At 31.8% G+C, this 23,012-nt stretch overlaps 1 protein-coding gene across 4 annotated transcripts in view; it reads right to left on the bottom strand.

The window, feature by feature from the left end:
• The window catches only part of LOC106686231 (protein kinase C-binding protein NELL1), a 226,254-nt gene that overhangs the window by 38,157 nt on the left and 165,085 nt on the right, over positions 1 to 23,012 (bottom strand). For all 4 annotated transcript variants that reach the window (XR_010843293.1, XM_067046969.1, XM_067046968.1 and 1 more), the window contains exons 3-5: positions 17,251 to 17,401; positions 14,542 to 14,692; positions 14,342 to 14,470 (exon numbers count right to left, since the gene is read on the bottom strand). Coding sequence is in view for 3 of the 4 variants with exons in the window: in XM_067046969.1 (XP_066903070.1) it covers positions 14,342 to 14,470; positions 14,542 to 14,692; positions 17,251 to 17,401 (431 nt within the window). In the remaining variant the exon portion in view is untranslated. The remainder of the gene's footprint in view (positions 1 to 14,341; positions 14,471 to 14,541; positions 14,693 to 17,250; positions 17,402 to 23,012) is intronic.

Raw genomic sequence — 23,012 nt, 5'->3', positions numbered from 1 at the left:
AATAAATAAAACAACAAATAAGATATGCGATGCATGCATGCCATCCCTCCTCTGGATAACTCCCCTACTCATTAATTTCCATGCATGTGGTGGTGTATGATTCCCAGGGAGTCAAGTATTATATTCTCTGTCATCATAGCCACGTCCTGGGCATCGACCCCAAGCTCCTCCATGAAGCTCCTAGTTGTGCAGGGAATCATTCCACGGGCTCCGAACCAGAGGCCTCTCATAAAATACATTTAATTAGAAAAAAAAAGAACTCTTAACAAGAGACATTGACTATTTTCTTAAACTGTTCATTATGACTAGTTGACTGTTGATTTTCGTGCAGTTGTATCTTTTGTTCCCTTGCATCTAATTTTACCAACCCTCGATAATGATTAGAAAAATATAATAACATTTAAGTAACACTAATTTCATAATGCATGTTTTATTTTTTTTTATACTAAATTTTGATTTTCCTTGTATGAAATTTAATGCTTGAAATAAACTCCTCATATTACACACATATAGATATACTACAGCCAATATTATTCATTTCGATTTCATTTTTTTTTTTAATCCATTACAAAAGGCTGATCTACATGACTAATATAAGACCTATCTGGACATTCGGTGTTGAGCTTTGGGGCTCCACTAAACCATCAAATTCCTCCAGAATCCAATCCTTACAGTCCAAAATCCTTCGTAAAATCCTTAATGCTCCTTACTTTGTCACAAATCAAGTCATCCATCAGGACCTCAATATTCCATATGTTGCCGATTTGGCCAGAACCAGATACCGTTCCTTCCATAATAAACTTCTCAACCACCCAAATCCACTTGTTTCTAACCTGGCTTCTCCTTCATTACCTAATAATCCTCCTAGGCGTCTGAAAAGAAGATGGCCTCGAAATCTTCTCCTCTAGAAATGTTATTGGAGTTCTATCTGTTTTCTATCTGGATTCTGCACATGTTTTTATCATGTCAATATGTCACCTACAGCAAATTTACTTGTTGTATATACGTGTATACAGTTGTAAATATCAATAAATACATTATTAAAAAAAAATTTCATGTTATTATTTTTCCACACTAATTTTATAGTAAATAAAAGAATTGATTAGTATATGAAGATTCGAATTCAACTTAAAAAAAAAAAAAAAACAAGTTAACACAATTGGTGAGTAAACACAAGTAAATACTCTTGAAATATAGTATTGACCAGTGGTTTCGAGTAACTATGAAAATGTCTCTCTAGAATAAACTTGTTATAGAGTACGTTTGTCAGTGTTATTTTTTATAAATTTGCTTCCATGTCCGCTTCCAGCCCCTTCCTGACTTATTATTATAATATTACATTACTTATGTATATTGTTTTAAATAAAAATAAAACACAAAATTAATTGCTTTGATCAATACGAATAACTCTATTCAATTTTGGTTAATATTAGATTCGTATGTAAATAGACAATTAAAAAGCTAGTGGAAGAACTTGTATGTGAAATTTTAGGGGAAAAAAAAGAAGGGAATTTTGATTGGAAGAATATTTTTAAATACTCCTTTCCATATATTTTCTAAAATATAAAATTGAAATATTTCTAAGAATTGAAAAAAAATATTTTCAACCTTCAAAATAACATATTAACAACATTCATAATTTTAAATACAATTAGTTTTCTCATAGATCTTCAATTACAGACACAATTTTAGATTTTTAACGAATAGTCTAACAAATTAGTTGGTTTTTATTGAACGAGTTTTCACATTTTGAGTTTTTTACTGCAGAGATTTTGCTCGTTTTAAAATTTCTTGCTGCACAAAAATCCGATTTATGATTGTTATAAAATTTAGCTGCAAGAGTTAACTAAAACAACGCTTAGACTTCTATATAAAACCACACACGTGTATTACACGTGTGTGGTTTTATAAATATCCAATGAGCATTATAATTCTGTACTTATCTCTCTTTTAATATTTAATAATTAAAAGATTTTATGAAAGGCTTTTTTCCTCCTAATTAAGACAGATTTTAATGTTTATTAAATTATAATAATTAGTTTTACTATTAGAAAATAATTCCCGTTTTAAGAACGAAAACAACTATAAATCCCACCAAATCACATTTACCTTTCGTCATAAACCCATGACCTCCTGCCCTACAGTTTCATTTAATAATGTTCCTCTTACCCCTGTCGAACATATCCGCTACCTTGGACTACATTTGGACCAACGATTAACCTGAAATCCTCACACAAGAGTGAAAATACAGGAAACTGCACGTCGATTTCGACTATTACAGCACTTACTAGACAAACGGTCAAAACTTCCAACACATCACAAAAGACTGATCTACATGACTATAATACGGCCGATCTGGACATATGGAGTTGAGCTTTGGGGCTCCACTAAACCTTCGAATTCCTCTCGTATTCAATCCTTACAATCCAAAATCCTTCGTAAAATCCTCAGTGCTTCTTACTTTTTCACAAATAAAATCATAAAGAACTTAATGTTCATATGTAACCCTTAGTTTCTAACCTTGCATCCTCTTGCATTTCTTCTGACGATCCTCCGAGGTGCCTGAAAAGAAGATGGCCACGAGACTTGGTAATGTAAAATGTCATTAGAGTGCTACCAATGGGTAGTTTCTCTAAACGCCTGTAACACTCCATTTTAACTAATATAAAATTTACTGAATGTATTATATAATGTACAGTTGTAAATTTCAATTAAGATATTTAAAAAAAAAAAAAAAAACGAAAACGCCTAAAACCAGAAGAAACCTATTGAATTGTCTTTTGAATAAATATATTTCACCAATGGAAGCCAAGTTTAGTGCCGAATGACATGCCACGTCTAAGACTAGCGTGCACGCCCCCAATAACTAACTCTAGACTATATATATAGCTTTTTCATTTACTTATGCGATAGAGTTTACACTACTCCAGTAATCAGCTTATTGACCTTTGAACAATTTGATGGTACAGGCAACACGCGACAAATGTTTTTGAGGCTATCGTAGTGGTCACGCTGAGGTAGTACAGGTAAACTTTCTTGAATCCACCTGATTATTTTAATATAAATAATAATAAAAATATTCTATATCAAATTATGTTTTAAAGTTAAAAATGATGTACAAGTTAAAATAGTTAAAACGTGTCAAAATTGCACAAGAGGAGGTCATAAAAAATATATATATTAGAAAACAATCCTTCAATTTTTTTTAAATTCAAACAATAAATAAATATTTTTTTTTAAAAATTGTTGAAATGAAGAAAACTTTTTTTTTTAATGATTTATTTATTGATATTTACAACTGTATACATATATACACATCAAGTAAATTTGCTGTAAGTGATATTATGACATCATAAAAGTATGTGGAGAATCTACCCATTAATAGTACTCGAAAAACATTTCTAAAGGAGAAGATCACCACGCAATCTGTTTTTGCCGGGTTTATCTGGATGTTCAGATGGTGTAGTTTTTTTTTACTATCTCCTGGAATGTTTTCTCCGTCCGCTTGAGGACATGATTGGCGCTGGCGCTGCTGCTATAAATTGCGATGTCGTCTCCGATAGCGGCTATTGGGGCAATGGTGCAGTTATGCCCCACGACGTCCGCAGTGTATATGGAGAAGAGGAGAGGAGACAGGACCGCCCCTTGTAGAACACCGCACGCAACTGAGATAGTTCTGGAGTGATTTTCACCTACCACTCAGTTTTTTTTCCAAAGCCCCTATTTGAAAGCTCACTGGGATTTTTTTTATTTTTATAATTTATTTATTATTATTTACAACTGTATACATATATACACATCAAGTAAATTTGCTGTAAGTGATATTACGACATGATAAAAGCATGTGGAGAATCTACCCATTGATAGAACTCCAAAAACATTTCTAAAGGAGAAGATTTTAAGGCCATCTTCTTTTCAGACACCTAGGAGGATTATTAGGTAGTGAAGGAGAAGCCAGGTTAGAAACGAATTGGTTTGGGTGGCTGGTAAGTTTATCATGGAAGGATTGGTATCTGGTTCTGGCCAAATCGGCAACATAAGTCATTGAAGTCCTGATGGATGGTTTGATTTGTGACAAAGTAAGGAGCATTAAGGATTTTGGACTGTAAGGATTGGATTCGAGAGGAATTAGATAGTTTAGTGAAGCCCCATAGCTCAACTCCGTATGTCCAAATTGGCCTTATAACAGTCATGTAGATCAGTCTTTTGTAATGAATTGGAAGTTTGGACCGTTTGGCTACATAGGGGTCATTGAGGTCCTGATGGATGATTTGATTTGTGACAAAGTAAGGAGCATTAAGGATTTTGGACTGTAAGGATTGGATTCGAGAGGAATTAGATGGTTTAGTAGAGCCCCATAGCTCAACTCCGTATGTCCAAATAGGCCTTATAATAGTCATGTAGATCAATCTTTTGTAATGGATTGGAAGTTTAGACCGTTTGTCTAGTAAATGTTATAGTAGTCGGAATCGACGTGCAGTTTCCTGTCTTTTCAGTCTTGTATGAGGATTCTATGTCAGTCGTTTGTCCAGATTTAGTCCTAAGTAACGGATCTGTTCAACAGTATTATTAAAAGATACTGTAGAGCAAGACGAAGGTTACGACGAATGGTAAATGTGATTTGGTGGGATTTATCGGAATTTATTTTAATCTTCCAGTTTTGGCACCATTCTTCGAGGGTGGTGGTGTGGGATTGGAACGATTGGGATACAATGGAAGGATCATTATTCACTGACAATAGGGATGTGTCATCGGCATACGTGGTGAGAATAGTGTTAGGATGGGCTGGGATGTCAGCTGTAAAAACTGTATAAAGGATAGGACCAAGAAGAAAACTTACAATTAGAATATGAACTATTATATATTTTGTACTTGTACGTTTCGGGATATTATCCCATACTCATGTAGTAATTAATCCTCATATTTGTCAATTTTATCTAATTCCCATAGTGAAGCCTTATTATACAATACATTTAGTCTAAAATGTTTTTATATATAATTTTATTATAAAAAAAATTTTAGACTATATGTGTATAGATGATAAGGTTCCACAATGGGAAATTTAAAAAAAAATTACAAATATGAGGATACATTAGCATATGAGTATGGGGTAATATCCCGGAACGTTGTACAAGTACAAAATACAAAATAGTTTATGTTCTAATTGAAAGTTTCCTTCACCTCAACAATTAAAAAAATTATTTATTTATTTATATATTTAAAGACAGATTTTTTTTCCATTCATTTATTTATTTTATTTTATTTTAGTATGAATGTGATCATTCCTCCCTATTACCTATTGCCCACAACTGTGTGGCAGATTGTAATGTCAATAAATAAATAAATGTATTAAACAAAAAAAAATTATTTATTGTTCGTAATACAAAAAAATACAAAAAATTAAATTTTAAAGAATACATATATTCGCATTAGCAGTAGTAAATTCCTGATATTAACGCACCTAATTTGTTGTTTTCTTAATTCAAGAATACTAATTGTATGCTTATTTTACTATTATTAATCTACCTAATTTTAATTTTATTATTATTATTTTTTTTACTATATCTTTACTCTATTTATTTATTTTTCTTAATTTATTTGTTATTTTACCTGTATTAAAAGGATGTGATTGAATATGTAAAGTTCTAACACTCATTATCCTCGAATATTCCAGATTGTATTATGATCTCATTAAAATATTATTATAAAACATTATAAGGATAATCTCATAATTATTTGCTTAAATAAAAAAGTTTCAAATTATTATACAATAGTTAATTATTTATTATACCAATAATGGTTAATACAGCCCACCAATCTTCCAACACAAAGCTTAGGGACATATGTAGAGTGGTAAGTGAAGGTTTCGTTGGTATGGGAACTGCACTATATTTTATTGGTCTCTAATTTATTTTTATAATTAATTTATATATATATACTACTTACTATTTTTCTTATTTTATATTCATGTTTTATCTGTTTTTACTTTGCAGACTAATAATTTTCTTAGAATAAAAACAACAATGGTACTCCCCCCATATCAATATTTATTTGCAGGACCATTGCGAAATAAATATTGACTGATCCCCAAAGGATTCGAATGGTCTGAGCACAGCACTCTAAGACCCTCGCCCAACACGCTTGAATATTACGTTCTCTAATTACTATTTTTTTATGTTTTATTTTATTTATCTACGATTGAATCCCAACTATCCCAAAATTTTATCATTATTAAGTAACTTCAAAGATGATTACAATTTTCTAGTCTGAATTGAATTTGGAAAAAATATAATGAAAGGCCGTGGTAAATAAACAATGAAATCTTTATACTATAACAGTTTAGTTTCATGGATATTTCCGTGTTTTCTCCCCTTATATGAGGTGCTTGGAGGCGACTTCTGAGCCATCTAAGATCGGAAATTTATGATGATGTGCGATGTGGTTATGGCTTTGTTTTGTCGGGGGTGTATTGGTATGCCGCCCCTTGGTATGGGGAGCATTCAAGGAAATACAGTGAAAAAACCGATTTCATCCCATTAAAGCCCAGAATTTATAAAGTTAGATTTATAAAATGTTAATTAATTATACTTACTGTGGTTGTTATCTTGTTTTGTTTTTAGCCCTGAAGAAGGCTAGAAACTCTAGCCGAAACGTCGGCACATTAAAATAAGTTAATCATACTTATTTGTGTTTCATTGACCGCACCCCCAACCATCACATTAAAATAAGTTAATCATACTTATTTGTGTTTCATTGACCGCACCCCCAACCATCTTCTCCTCATATAAAATGTTAAATTTTCTATGTCCATTGATATTCGATATTAAATTTCCTGGGTTAATAATCTTTAATATACTTTTAAGGAAAAACCTTGTGCACTCCTGCCTACAGTGAAAGAGAATAATGAGGTTCGTTTGAAACACTTTTTGCCTTTAAAATGTGAACTTTAAACTAATTAGAAATGATGAATGAATAATACTCTTCCTTGTTAATTATATCTTCAGGTTGCTAGAAACAAATTCTCAAATAAATAATACATGCTTACAACATTATCAATATATTACATTATTTATTAAACTTTTTATAAACTATTTATCTGATTAACATCTCTATCTGGTTTGGCGGTTAACTAATACGTTACATTTGAAAATAGCGTAAAGACAATACTGGCAAATTAAAGAAAATATTAAAAATAAGCAAACATCAGATGCTAGTATACATAATAAGGGGGATTTTTTTTGTTGGAAAAAATACAAAAAAACAAATTCGTATTGAGTTTTTTCTTTGACCGCACCCAGACCTTCCTTTTATTATACTTTATTTTAAAAAGAACAAAATGGAAATAATTGATTTTTATGTGTGTGTGTTTTTTTTTGTTCTAAAAATCTTTAAAGTTCGCTTAAAGTAATTACTTTTACAGGAAGAGTTTTTTTTAGAAACTAATTAGAAATGATGAATGAGTAATACATTTCCGTGTTTAAATTATATTTGATTTCATTACAATAAAAACAAGTTTCAGGGTTGTCAACCCATCTTCAGGTTGCTAGAAACAAATTCTCAAATAAATGATACATACTTACAACATTAACAATATATTACATTATTTATTAAACTTTTCATAAACTATTTATCTGATTAATATCTCTATCTAATAAATATGTTACTCTCTATTAGTCTCATTAAGCTAATATTAACATATTACTGTCAATAAGTAAAAATTGATATAATAATTAACTATTGCATTTTATACATAAAGAGAATAATTCCCTTCCTACCCTTAAGGTAGTACAATAGTTATATAATTTAGATTTATTTAATAATTTGTTGAATTGTTATTATACAAAAATTAATTTTTTTCATAAAATATGTTTTTAAATGTTGTTAAATTGCTCATCTTTTGAGTAATAGAGGTAGGAGAATGTTGTTCTGGTTCTATCTAGTTTTTATCATAGTTAAAGATAACCTTCATGAAGTGGATTATTCTCCTTATTTATAAAAAGCAATAGTTAATTATTATAGAATTTTTTGCTTATTGACAATAATATGTTAACAAGATTTAAAAACATATTTTATTAAAAAACAAAACAAATTTTTGTATAACAATTCAACAAATTATTAAATAAATCTAAATTATATAACTATTGTACCACCTTATTCTCTTTATGTATAAAATGCAATAGTTAATTATTATAGAAAGTTTTACTTATTCACAATAATATGTTAATATTAGCTTGATGAGACTAATAAAGAGTAACTTATGTATTAAATTGAGATGTTAATCAGATTAATAGTTTATGAAAAGTTTAACAAATAATGTGATATATTGTTAATGTTGTAAGCAAGTATTATTTATTTGTGAATTTGTTTCTAGCTCCCTGAAGATGGGAGGACAACCCCGAAACGTCGTTTTCTTTGTAATATACTAAAATGTAATTTAAATTAGAAAAAGTATTATTCATTCATCATTTCTAATTAGTTTCTTAAAAAACTCTTCCACTAGAAGTAATATCTTTTAGTGGAAGAGCTTTTAAAGTGAGCTTTAAAGATTTTGAGAAAAACACACACACACATACAAAACAATTATTTCCATTTTGTTCTTTTTAAAATAAAATATAATAAGGAAGGTCTGGGTGCGGCCAAAGAAAAAACTCAATACACATTTTTTTTGTATTTTATCCTTAATTTTTTTTTTAAATTTGCTAGTATTATCTTTATGTCATTTTCAAAAATAACGTATTAGTCAACAGCCAACCCATTTCTCTTTCCAGTCAACCTTCTGTTACATTTTTGCGCATGTCTCCACTCAGCAAGCTACGTGTTCTATTTTTTTCATTATTATCTTTTGTTCTTGATTTCTATCTTATTCTCTTTTTCCATCTTTTTGTGTGTACGTACTGTATTTTTATATTTCTATTTTATCTACCTTTTTATTTGTTATTATTTCCGTACTCATTAATTGCCGAAATCCTTTTTGTTGTTTTTACGTTTTATTGCACATGTTCTTAATTTTCGTTAATTTACATTGTTCATTTTTATAGAAATTTTCTTAATCAACCACACCTTGATTAAATTTTATTTTTGTTATCTATTATTAGATCATTTGAAGCTGTGTTGTTATTAAAAGGAAAAGATTATATTTAACCGAGAATTCTCATGGAGTTCCTTTTAATTCTTTTTTATTAAATTATTTATTATTATTAATAACTGTATAAAAATACATAAAACAAGCAAATTTGCTGTAAGTGATGTAATTAAATGATAAAAACATGTGGAGAATCTACCCCCTGATAGAAAAATTTCGGGGCCATCTTCTTTTTAAACGCTTTGAGGGATTATCAGGTAATCCAGGTTAGAAAGAAGTTTGGGCGGTTGGAAAGTTTATCATGGAAGGATTGGTATCTGGTTCTGGCCAAATCGGCTACATACGGGACATGGAAGTCCTAATGAATGACTTGATTTGATAAAGTAAGGTGGATTAGTGGAGCCCCAAATAGGCCTTATCATAGTCGTGTAGATCAGCCTTTTGTAATGGATTGGAAGTTTAGAATGTTTCTCCTGTAAATGTTATAATAGTCGGAATCAATGGGCAGTTTTCTATCGTTCCAGTCTTATATGAGGATTCCATGGCAGTCGTTTGTCCAGATGTAGTCCTAAGTAACAGATCTGTTCGACATGAATAAGTGGGGTATTATTAAAGGATACTGTGGGGCAGGACGAATTTGGTGGGATTTATTGGAATTTATTTTAGTCCTCCAGTTTTGGAACCATTCTTCAAGGTATGGGATTAGAAGAAATATGTAGGGAATGAGGAAATATGTAGGGAGTAGGAATTTACGGTTCTTCTTTTGCAGTCCTAGGTGCCAGACTCGATACTAAGCCTGTTTACATCGAGAAAGACTTCCAAGGAGTACATTCCGCGCTCCTATGAAGACAAGAAAACATCAACCACACTATGACATTGCTGGATAGTGGAGTACCTTTTAATTCTGAAACGATATTATATCAGTAATTTTTCCAAATCGAATTATTCTAAAGGCCTCGATTGCCAAAACGATTTTTTAAGGTTGTGCAGCCAGAGAATTTCGGGATATTGATAAAACGTAAAAGAAAAATCATTCGAGAGATCGACTTTTAATAACGATACTTCATCGTAATCGAAAGTTAGTCATCATGAGAGATGTTACAGTATACTCGATATTTAGACTATGATGACTGATCACTACAGGAAATTGAATTCTCAAAAGATTTCTTATCTTCACTTGTTAGATACTCCGAAAATTTGGCCCACAAATTGTCAAAAACCGTAATTAAATGTCATTTTTGTTATTTTAAATATACCTTATTACTTTCTACATCTTTTTAATTTTCTTTAATTTACATTTTCTTTATTTTATAAAAATTATCATAATTAGCCACACCTTAGTTAAATTTTATTTTGGTTATCTATTTTCTTATTTTGTTACCTCATTAAGTGTTTGTATTTTTTTTTTAGCTCTAATGAAGCCCTGCAAGGTGGAGCGAAACGTTGGATTACATTAAATAATTTTATTATTTGGGTTTTTTCTTTGAATGCACACGAACCATCTTCCTTTTATATGCTCAATAAAGAAAAAAAAATCATTTATTTTACTGCAATGGAAGATGTTCCAGTAAAATAAAAAAAATTTGTTTTCTAAAAATATCGATTTTTCTTTGCTTCATTTGAATACAGTAATGTTTTCTTAAATCAATGACCTCCTTACGTCGCACTAATTGGGAACTTTCACGGTAGATTGTAGCTTAGATAGAAATCGATTTAAGTCAGAAATGGTACGAAGTTTGAAGAAAGAAAAATGAAATTTCATATCGGAATACTCAACCAGCTGAAGTTATTTCACAATTGATTTTATTTTTATTCTTTCCCTTTGTGTATATATATTAAATTCTTCGCTCTAAGAAGTGGCATTGTCACCAAATTCAGCTTTAACCAGAAAATGAGTTAAATTAATTAACCACTATGGCATACATTTCGAAAGAATAATTTTCAAAAATAATTCACAAAAACTTTTCTTCATCTTCAAAGGACTAAATATCTCCTATTCTAACAAACAGTATACCTTCACCGAATGTTACACCCAGTAAACGAACAGAAACAATTCCACCTACTGATGTACTACATCTGTTTACACGGGCAATCGATAGTCCATTAAACAGTTGTTGGATAAGTGGTTGTGGATTACTTCAAATCAACGGGGATATAGTGTTGCTGTCATTGTTGACAGTTCTCAGAGCCTTTAACAACAAAGTTTGTATTATTGTTTGATCTCTTGTTACTTTGGAAGTAATTGTTTGTACAGCTTAATGTCGAGTGAAGCAATTTCCTGACGGCAATTTGATGAAAAATTTTGAACGTGCTATAATTCGAGATGGGACAAGAGGTCTCTCTCTATGAATAAAGAAACATATTTGTGTAAAAAAAAAAAAAAATATGACAAATTTTATTTCGTAATTAAATACTTCATAGTTTCGAATAAAAAAATAATTGAGGTCTGAATGTATCCTGAAATTAAATATTTATTGATTTTTTTTTGTTGTTACAATACTTATACTTTTGCTCACTCTTCAGGATCAACCTGCAACTTTTTCTTGGGAACGTACGTCCTGGAATCGTTATATTAAAGTACATCTTCAGAACAAAGTAAAGTATTGTAATGAAATTTGGTTTATATGCATTTGTGAACATTAAAAACACATATATACAAAAAAAAAATTCTTATAATTTTCTACAGTATGGTAAATTCTGAAGCAATTCCCAATATCCATAGCAGGTTGATTTGTGCATGTTTCTCATCTGCTTGAATATTTATTTTGTTAAATCTATTTATATAAATGTCTAACAGAAACTCATCTTCACTATTGCTTACATCACGAAACTCACTGGTGTTTCGTCGTTTTGATATTTATATATATAAAAAAAATAATGATTATTATTATTTTTTTAAATAATTTATTTATTGTTATTTAAAACTGTATACAAATATAACTAGAACTCCAATAACATTTCTAGAGGAAAACATCTCGAGGCCATCTTCTTTTCAAACGCTTAGGAGGATAATTAGGTAATGAAGGAGAATCCAGGTTAGAAACAAGTGGATTTGGGTGGTTGAGAAGTTTATCTGGTTCTGGCCAATTCGGCAACATATGGAACATTGAGGTCCTGATGGATGACTTGATTTGAAACAAAGTAAGAAGTATTAAGGATTTTACGAAGGATTTTGACAGTAAGGATTGGATTCGGGAGGAATTTGATGGTTTAGTGGAGCCCCAAAGTTCAACTCCGTATGTCCAGATAGCCCTTATAATAGTCATGTATATCAGTCTTTTGTAATGGATTGGTAATTTAGACCGTTTGTCTAGTAAATGTTTTAATAGTCGGCATCGACGAGCAGTTTATTGTCTTTTTAGTCTTGTATGAGGAAAATAATGATTAAAAAATTAAAGAAATGTTCATGAAATCACTAATGGTAAATTACTAAATCATAACTTGTAACTTCAGAGATCTTTACTATTCGACGCTTCAATATGATGTGAGTTCTTGTAAATTTGTTTTTGAGTTTTTATATTTCTTTATCATTGAATCTTCTTCATACCTTTGTTCCACTAACTCTACATATTACTCAACGGATTAGAGATGTATAACATCCGTCGTGAATACACTTTGTACGTCCTCTTTCTACTTAAAACCGGTTGATTTATTAATCATAATAATATTTTTATCATATTTTGAACTTTTTTTTGCACTATTTTAACCCATACTTTGATTGGAATTCTAAATTATCAAAAAAAAATTAATCCTGTATAAAAGAGTAATACGTCCAAAAATAACTTATTCTGCTCCTATTTTCAGTTATACTTGTGACTTTAATTATAAAAAAGTAGAGGTAATTCAAAATATATGTATGAGGATAGTAAACGCCTATCTTCTGTACTCCAGAATTTCAAGTATGCACCAGACTTAAAGCTCCTAATGATTAAAGAATAAATTTACTTACTGACAAAAAACTTTTTCTCTTGTACTACCATTTCTGGCATCCCATTTATACATAAAATAAGAGACTAGGAATTAGTAAATTGTTGTTTTGAGAAGGCTCTAAAGCTTCTGTTAAAAAACAAAACAATTTTTGATTTTTTTTTTTTTTTTTTTTTTTAGTGTTTTGCTTATAATACATATATAAAAGGTCGACAAAGGGTGATTCCAGAAAAATGACAAAAGTCTTTTCCTCAAGGATTCTATGGATTTTTTTGGGTTGTATTATTTCTCGAAAATTAACATTCTATATTGTTTCGATATTTTAGATATCGAACACTATAAGGCTTCTGTTATTTATAATGCATTTAATTTTCATTAAAAAAAATTCATTAATTTTAGGAAAAATAATTTTTTTTTTTCAATTCAAGTAATTTTTAATAATTATTATTTATAATTTGTCATATTTTGATCAATTAACATTGTATATTGTTGTTCTGAGAATGTTCTAAAGTTTCTGTTTTAAAACAACCCAATATTTGATTTTTTAGTTTTTCGTTTATAATCTATAGAAGTTCCACAAAGGGACTTTTGTCAATTTTTCGCTGATAAAATTTAGCATTTATCGAAAATCTATGTTGTTTCGATATTTTAGAACTCTCTAAGACTTCTGGTTAAAAAAAAAAAAAAATCATTAGTTTTATGAACAATACTTCTTTTTAATTCAAGTAATTTTTAATAATTATTACTTATAATTTGTCATATTATGATCAATTGAGCGTGGAATAAATCATTAAACCATTATTCTGAAAACTATTATTTTTATAATTTCAGAATGGCAACAATCGTTGCTCTGTGTGGTGGTGGGAAAATAGTTTATCAGTGTAGCTCCTTTGTGATGGTCTCATTCATCAAGTGTTTTATTAAAAAGGATTCCATTTGAGGGAATTTCACTGATCTTCATCTTCTGGTACTGCTCCTTGTTTTCTGTCTAGAGGTTCCAAAGGTACTTCTCCTGTTAGGACCTGTACTGTATTGTAAGAAACATTCCTGTGTGCCCTGGCGTTAGATTGTCGCCAACTTTTTCTTCTGTAGTTACGAGAGGTTCCAGTTCCAGAAAAGAAACCACGAATATACGCATTAAATCATTTATAGGTTGTCTCTGGGTATCTGAGTCCCCTTATTGTATTATGTAATCGTTATAAATGTATTACTTATGGAATGTATAGTAAATTTATAATATAAAATCAATTTATAATATTATTATAATATTTATAATATAATATAAATTTATAAACTACTTAAAATGTGCATAAAAATCAATTATTGAATTACCTTGAAGAGAGAATGCCTGCTGTTCCGCTGCCCCAGCCAGAGCGAGAGCTGCGGGGAGCTGAAGTTGGTGTCGAGCGGCCTCGAGAGAGCCCTCCTGTAAACCGGGTGGCAGTCTATTACCAGCTCCACCTGGTAGTAAGTGTCTCTCAGAGTCTGTCAAAGGATATGCAAGAGATGGTAAGTAGAAGAAGATAGTATACCTGCGGCCCGGAGACCGAGAGGGCGATCCTGTGCCAAGAGGAGTCGGCCAACCTGTAAGGGAACGTCTCGACCCGCACCCCGGGCTCTGACGGAGAGGTGTAATGGAGTCGCACTTCGTCTTTTCGTCCGCTCGACTGTAGTTCCAGGTACCTGTAATAACTTTGCTTAGTTGGAGTCGTAATTTCAGAATGAAATATGGAACTATAAGGAAAATGGATTTGTAACTCTGTAGCTCAGATATAAAATACACTATATCTCATTTCCTCAACTTAGGACTCTTTAGATATTGTTATGACCTGTAGGAGGAGGACCCCTGCTCCTTGTATACTAAAAATGGCCTGGCTGGAAAAAAAGATGTACGTATGTTCGCTGATGGTTCTGTATCCTTCTTTGTAATTCTGAGAGCTTTTCTTTAAGATTTATTTTCCCGAGTCTTTAGCCTACATACGGATTTTTTTAATAATATACTATTTACCTATCTAAAAAAAATAATTGAGGGATTATAAAAACTAATTTGTAAAAACTTCACCAGTTATTAAAGACAAATTAGTAGTTATTATAGCCTTAGTACCGTATTACACTGGTGATTACACAACCAATTAAATCAAAAACTTATGATCTTACTGTATGAGCCTTTTAAAATTCGACTCTTGTTCTGACAAGTGGAGTTTTTGCAGAAACATTCCAGACTTAAGGTGAAACTAAAAAAAAATTGCAAGCAGCCACTCAGCTATGTTAAGTTGCTAATGCATACTAATCACTCATATAATAGACAGTATTAAGACGAATAAGGGATCATTATTTGTGACTAGTAGAATACATTTATTTATTTTTGTTCCCTGTTCTACTCATAAAGTTGAAATTATCCAGCTAAAGTCTATCTAATATAAATGGTAATATAGGATTCCCAGTGAGTTTTCAAATAGGGGCTTAAAAAAAAAAACAGTGAGTTTGTTCCAATTTTAGTATAGTTTCTAAAAACCGTAGCCTAGCTGTACGTAAATCACTCCAGAACAATCTCAGTTACGTGCGGTGTTCCACAAGGGGTGGTCCTATCTCCTCTCCTCTTCTCCATATACACTGCGGACGTCGTGGGGCATAACTACACCATTGCCACAATAGCCGCTATCGGAGACGACATCGCAATTTATAGCAGCTGCACAAGCGCCAATCATGCCCTCAAGCGGACGAAGAAAACTACACCATCTGAACAACCAGGTAAACCCGGCAAAAACATATTGCGTGGTGTTCGCACTACAGAAAGGGAAGAAAACCAGACTACTTCGCACGCTTTAAGTGGCAAATTCCGTTTAAGGCATATGACACTGTCAGGTCATTGTTACATGAAAACCAAACGAGTCCGTCTCAGATCACACCGGCTAAACCAACTTTTATCATCAACTACATAGAGTACGCTCTCACTAAGGCTCAAACTCCAAACCTCAGGGAAGGGACAACGCTTCTACAACGCTTCCAGAATACAGTGTTGCGGAAGATTGTGCGGCCAACATTGCTGAAGAAGATAAAGACAGATCTAGTACACAAGCTCTTCGAGCTGTCCACTTTGCCTGAATTCATACATCACCAGAAATCCACTGTTCAGGACCCTTACACCAGTGCTCCCTCCGGTGCTTTGTGTAAAAAACCAGATACAAATTCAGAAACGCCAGGATACGTATTTAAAAAACAAAAGAAAAAAAACAGTAAGTTTAGAATAATGGTTTCCAATATGCTTTAAAACTGGTTTTTCTTGACACCCAGACCCTCCAAGAAATACTTGTTGCAAGAGGGATGGTTACTGCTGGCGAACCAAAGCACTTTAACCGAAAATTCTCTTTCACCAAATTCATCTATATATTCGTCTTGTAAATATGGAATACATTTTGTATAAATGTTCTCTTTCCTAGCTGTATGTATCTTAACACTCTGATTAGAACCATTCGTTTGGAATCTTATCGTAGGATCCACTATTAGTGGTTCCTTTTCAGTTGTACTGAACGCAAGAATGTCTACAAACTTTGCCAACCCCTCTGTATATGTTTATTATAACTTAAAAAAAAAAGCTAATCCTATTTTTATATTCGATGATGTCTTGGGAAAATTGGTTGGAACTTGTAATCAAGAGTGTATTCTTGAACAACACCTAATGACGCTTTTAAATATTTTTTCAATTATTTTAACTAGTTGAGTTTTTACTAACAACCCTTCAATTGCTTACTAAAGTGGATTAGTGAAATATAATATTAGAGAATTCTGTAAATCTATTTACGACGGATAGCGGTAGTTATCCTTAAGTTTACCAACCTGTTATAGCCAGAGTGTCAACTCCCACCGAATGAGAGCGGTGCGTCCACCACGAAATAATTTCCAACCCTTCATCCCAGGTTGGATCCGAACTGAAATGGCCACTTTCTCGAATCTCGGTGAACCAAATGTTTAAAAAAAGGCTAATTTTTAGAGATAACAATCGAAGCTTTGAAATGACCACAGAAAACTAGAGGAAATTTTTTTTTTTTAAGTTGTCCAACATATTTTAAACTACGAGTATTAGAGAATATCCAAACCAAAGAGGGATATTTTTTTTTTCGTATACTAATTTTGGTTGCTCAGATTAGGCAAAGTGACCACTGTCGGATTGAAAAGTGCTAAGGTGACACCTCAACACCCTCCTCCACCTCCAATAAAGACCTACAGCGAGATAAGGCTACCTGTTGAGGCCTGCCGAGAAGGCGATGAGAGAGCCCGAGTTGAGAGGTTCCTGCCTGGCGCTGGCCGTGAGGGTGAATTCGGATCTTCCTTTGAGCAGTTGCACCGCCTCTCGGTACACTCTGTCGGGCACCCTCAGCTCTCGTGTACTACCTGCACAGCAAAAGTACAAAGCCTTAATTATAATATTCAGTATAACAATGTATTAATAAATTATATTAATTAATAAATTATATCATCAATTATTCTGGATCTCACCGAGAGATATGAAAATAATGAACTTGACCAGGCAAATAAAGTAGATAGGGAAAAGAAGGAAATCTACGATAAATGCATCCCTTTCATTAAGGAAAAGTTCCGTGAGGGCTTCAGAGAACGAGACTTCAACGTGAGAGGCCTCTGGTTCGGAGCCCGTGGAACTATTCCCAGCACAACTAGGAGCTTCATGGAGGAGCTCGGGGTCGATGCCCAGGACGTGGCTAGGATGACAGAGAATATAATACTCGATTCCCTGGGTATCATCCGCCACCACATGCATGGAAATTATTGAGTAATGGAGTCATCCAGAGGAAGGATGACATGCATACATTGCATATCTTATTTGTTATTTTATTTTATTTGTTTCTTTATTATTTTTGTATACATTTTTAATATTTTAATATTTATTGTTTATTAATTTTAACATAGTTTGTTAATTTTTTTTTTATTTGTATTAGTTACTTAAGTATATTGCATCACAGATCACCAGTTTGGATTCCGAACATCCCACTCCACTATCCAGCAATGTCATCGTGTGGTGGACGTCTCGTTTTCTGGAATGTACTGCGCGGGAGTCTTTTTCGATATAGAGCAGGGTTTTGATCGAGTCTGGCATCCGGGACTGCTTTATCTCCGTAAATTCCCACCTCCTACATATTTTCTTATCACCCGTCTCATCTCAAACTCCGTAAATTATAAACTCTCCAATCCCATATCACAGCCCTCGAAGAATGGTGTCGAAATTGGGGGATAAAAATAAATTCCAACAAATCCTATCAAATCTACTTTACTCTTCGTCGTAAACTTGCTGACTGCTCTACAGTATACTTTAATAATGTGGCTCTTACCCTTGTAGAACAGATTCGTTATCTTGGACTACACCTTGACAAACGATTAACCTGGAATCCTCACACAAAACTGAAAAGACAGGAAACTGCACGCAGTTTCCGACTATTACAGCACTTACTAGACAAACGGTCTAAACTTGCAACTCATTACAAAAGACTGATCTACAAGACAATAATAAGGCCAGTCTGGACATACGGAGTTGAGCTTGGTGGTTCCACTAATCCTTCATTGTTATTATTATTATTACAGAGTATTTCGGTTGTGAGTTCCGTCATGTTCTATGGTGCGTTATCCAATGGTTACTGTGATTTTCCAAACATTGAATGCATTCACAGTTAGTTTATATGGCGCTTTTTACCTGCCAAATAACACTCCTAACTATTTCGAAGATCACCTAGTAAAGAGGAGAGTAACTCCGTCGTAACCCTCTACCCTCCTGTCCTACAGTATCCTTTCCACTAACGCCTATTGAAGAGATTCGATACTTAGGACTCCATCTTGACAAGAGACTTACTTGGAATCCACATACAAGAATGAAACGACAAGAAACTCTTCGTAGATTGTATTACTTTTTACAGTTGTAAATTACATTAAATAAAAAAATAAAAAAAAAGATTAAACAGAACCTTAAGTTTCCATGTAAAATTAAGAGTAATTAAAAATATGAAAATAGAAATCGGTACATCTACATCCCATGGATGGTCAAGGGTTCAGTATGGTACAAAGAAGTACTATGTTTTTGAAAAACGTTTATACAAGGAGGTGATTTGTTCATGATCGCGCTCAACCGCCACATTTACAAGATTTTTAAATGTAAATAAAACATTCCACATATTTACTTATTATTTTGTACAGATGTAAATTACATTAAATAAATAAATAAAAAAAAACTATATCAATGGCTTAGCTCACAGTGATGCTAAGTTCATTTAAACTAACTTTAGGAAAACTAAAATAAAAGGTTCTCTCTTTTAGGAAAATTACAATATTTCAATGAGTTTTTTGAATGAAAAGATTGAAGTGTGCAATCTAAAACTGTTATTTTATAACAGATGCATGTAAATTAAATTATAAAAATTTTGAAAAATAAAACATTTATCGAATATTTCATGATGAGTGGTTATAAAAATAAAAATAAAAGCATTTTTAAAGATTGGATAAAATTTTCTGTGAGCTTAAGCTGTACTATAAGACATGGTAAAATTTTAGGAACGGTAAATTCATTCCTAACAATTTTCCATAGACCAATTTGATAACAAATATTTAGTGATAACGCTTATTTTGAAAATAATTAATGAATAAGGGACATACATATAGTATATCTTACTACAGACCATACTATGTTTTAAAATTGAACTGTGAGTAGAGTACGAGAAGAGAGCTAGAGTAATCTGGTTGGGTGCCAAGGCGTCTGGCTGGGCTCAGTGAATTACGACCTACTTCTTAAGGGTGGTTAACCGTCTGCACATTCTCTACCCTCTTACATCTCTCCCTTTAAAAATAGGTTTCTAGAATATTTTATCACTCATTTCTGTTCATATATCCTAGTTAATATTAATAGTTTTATATTTTGTAAGTTACTAAGAAAAAAATTAAGACCCTAAAAATTCGAAGTAATATTTAAAAAAAAAAATCAAAAAACAATCATCCGTCCATTATCCATCTATTTTCTCAAATCTACTGGGAAGGTTTGATACCAAATTTAAGGATTAGCCTAGAATAGTCCCAGAATACTGTTGCATCCAATATTTAATATTCAATGTCTCGGCCATTTATGAAGCTTGATGAGAAATACAAAATATTTTGGAATCACTATCCCAATAACGTAAGAGTGGGGGGGTTAAGTACCACTACAACACATAAGGGTCAGGGGTTCAGTATTTTGTAAGGAGGTTCTACTTTATGAACAACGGTTATGCAAGAAGGTGATTTCTTCAAAATCATGCTTCAGATTTTTAATTAATTAAGTGTACTTACAATACTATATGTAGGCCTCAGGAGGGCTCCCGAACCCATGCGATTGGCCCATGGTTACATTAACATAACGCATAATTATCTGCTAAATCAGGATTCAAATCTGGGTTACGGGAATTAGTAGTACAGTGCCTTACTGAATGAGGTACTCCACTCCTATTCCAACACATTACAAAATAAAAATCCATTTAAATATTATATCTCAAACGAGCAAACCGGTTTTGTTGCTCCTTTTTACGTTAGATCGGATTTTGGCCCCTGAAAGAGTATGCGAAATCGGACACCCCGAGAGCTGTCGCTCATAAGCCAAAAATACGTACTTATCTGTAGAATTTTGCGCCAAAACGGCTTTCGACTTTGATGAAATTTGTCTTAAGTCCCTAATTCGTGTGCCAAGAATAAATCCTCGATAAAAACTTGAAAAAATAAATTACGAACAATAGAAAAGACAGAAAGGATTAAAGTAACATTTTGTTCCTTTTATTTAATGGAATAAAACAGAGTAAGCTGTCTCTATCTCTCATGCAGTTCAGTATATCAATTCCATTGTAACACTAAGAACTTTCTTCCTTTAAAAATAAATGAATATTTGTGTAAAATACTTTCATTTACTGTAATAAATGGTAGTGCTAACTCTAAGTTGAACAAATGAAAATAAATTATCAAATTTAAAATTATTTCACAGACCACATTACACCACAGATTTTGAGTAACATTTTCTATCACTATTCTAGCTTAAAGTTTTGTGGTAGGAGAGGTACATTTGTGTTTTTGCTTTATATTATGAAGGAGTTGGATATACTCGAAGTACAATAAGAAGGATCGATGGTGGAAGTCAACGATGATCTACATTCAATCTGTGCTAAACGAAGGGAACCAAATGATGATCTCAGAACATATCTGTTATCTTAACCACAACCCTCGAATATAGACAAAAAGACACGGCTCTTCTCGCTCCTAACATCGAATATCTTGAACTCTATAAGATTATTTGCAAGATCGCTTTTGTAGATGGATAGTGCGTTTGGTAATCTGACTTCTAGTACGACTTGGTAATCTGTAGTTGGGTATCATGTCGATCCCTTTTAGAATATGAGGAGAATATGGTATGATGTGTGGTAAATAATGATAGGCAACAAATAAGTAAAACTTATTGTTTTTGTGCCGAAGTTTCAACCTGATTTGTGGAGCAGTGACCTACACCCTGGGAAACCCAACCTCAACCGGAAGACTTAAGCCCAGACTGCTGCAGGACATTCTTTTACGAATTTTTAATAAATATAAAATTAATTCATAGTCACACTACCTTTATTTACTTATTATTATTATTCATTATTATTATTTTTTTCTCTTTTCTTCTCTCTTCCCATTTACAAATTAACTTCTTTTTTCTATTAGGAGGCAATTGTTTGTTTTATTTAAGTGTACCAATGTCATTGTTTTTTGTTATTAATTTTACTTTCCTCTTTTATTAAGAAGCATTATTCTTATCTATTTATTTTATTTTTTTTTCTTCTAATGAGAACATTGTATATAGTTAGGGGTGTCATTTGTATGACTATACCCCCTCATAATCAAATGTTAAAAAATATATATAGTATAAGTTATATCAACCATGTAAGGCCCGATGTAACCGATCTGGTATAAAAATAAAATAAAATAAAAACCTGATTTTCAACCTAAATTCGGTTAAAAACCTAAATAAATTAAATAGATAGTATATGCTAAAGATATAATATTGTAGAGGTAAGAATTATACAAGACAAATGAAAATAAAAGTAAAAAATAATAATTAAAAATCAGACAATGCTAATGAAATGAATGAAACTTGTTTTTTTGTTTGAAATTTATATTGCGTCTTTAAGTGTTACATATTATTACATATTTAAAGTGAAAATAAAACGCTTTAGGCAGGCATATGCTCTTATAAAGGAGGGGGTTATTCCTGTAAAGATTGAAATGAAAGGGACAAACAAGATAATAAATTTGATCACTTTATTCCCTTTTAACTTCGAAATAGTTCTCGATTGTTGAAAGTTTCTGTTCGTCCTATAGCAATAGTTGTTGAACTGATAAAGCTTGTTTTCAAGTAGTTGATCTTTGATCGTTGATCGTTGACTGGCAACGAAACATTAAATAAACACTACCCAGGCAATAAGCAAGAGTAGATTAGTATTATCTATATATTTTTATTTATCGATATTTACAACTTTATGAATACATATAATATCATAAATGGTTTGTGTATATAGTAGTGATTTTGTGTGGATAATTTTAAAATAAGAAGAATCAGATATTTATGATTTTAAATAAAAATATAGGTTTTTAACTTATGATTAATGAATGACCTGGGCAGAATAGCCTGCAAAAGTAATTCTAAATTTAATGTGAGGAAGAAATTATAATTGAAGATGTCCTTGAGGATGGCTAAAATGGCCGAAACGTTGAACTGGTGAAAAATAAAAAGTGTTGAAGACAAAAAAGGATACAAGTTTTTGATTTATTTAATAAATAATTACATTGTCTCAAGAAATTGAAATAATATATATATTTTTTATTTATCGATATTTACAACTTTACGAATATATGTAATGTTATAAATGGTTTGTGTATATGGTAGTGATTTTGTGTGGATAATTTTAAAATAAGAAGAATCAGATATTTATGATTTTAAATAAAAAAA

Source organism: Halyomorpha halys, unplaced genomic scaffold, assembly GCF_000696795.3.
Source record: "Halyomorpha halys isolate HHAL.00 unplaced genomic scaffold, Hhal_1.1 Scaffold799.1, whole genome shotgun sequence".
NCBI lineage: Eukaryota > Metazoa > Arthropoda > Insecta > Hemiptera > Pentatomidae > Halyomorpha > Halyomorpha halys.
Note: the sequence above shows the minus strand (reverse complement) of the source record. Positions and strands in the feature narration are given on the sequence as shown.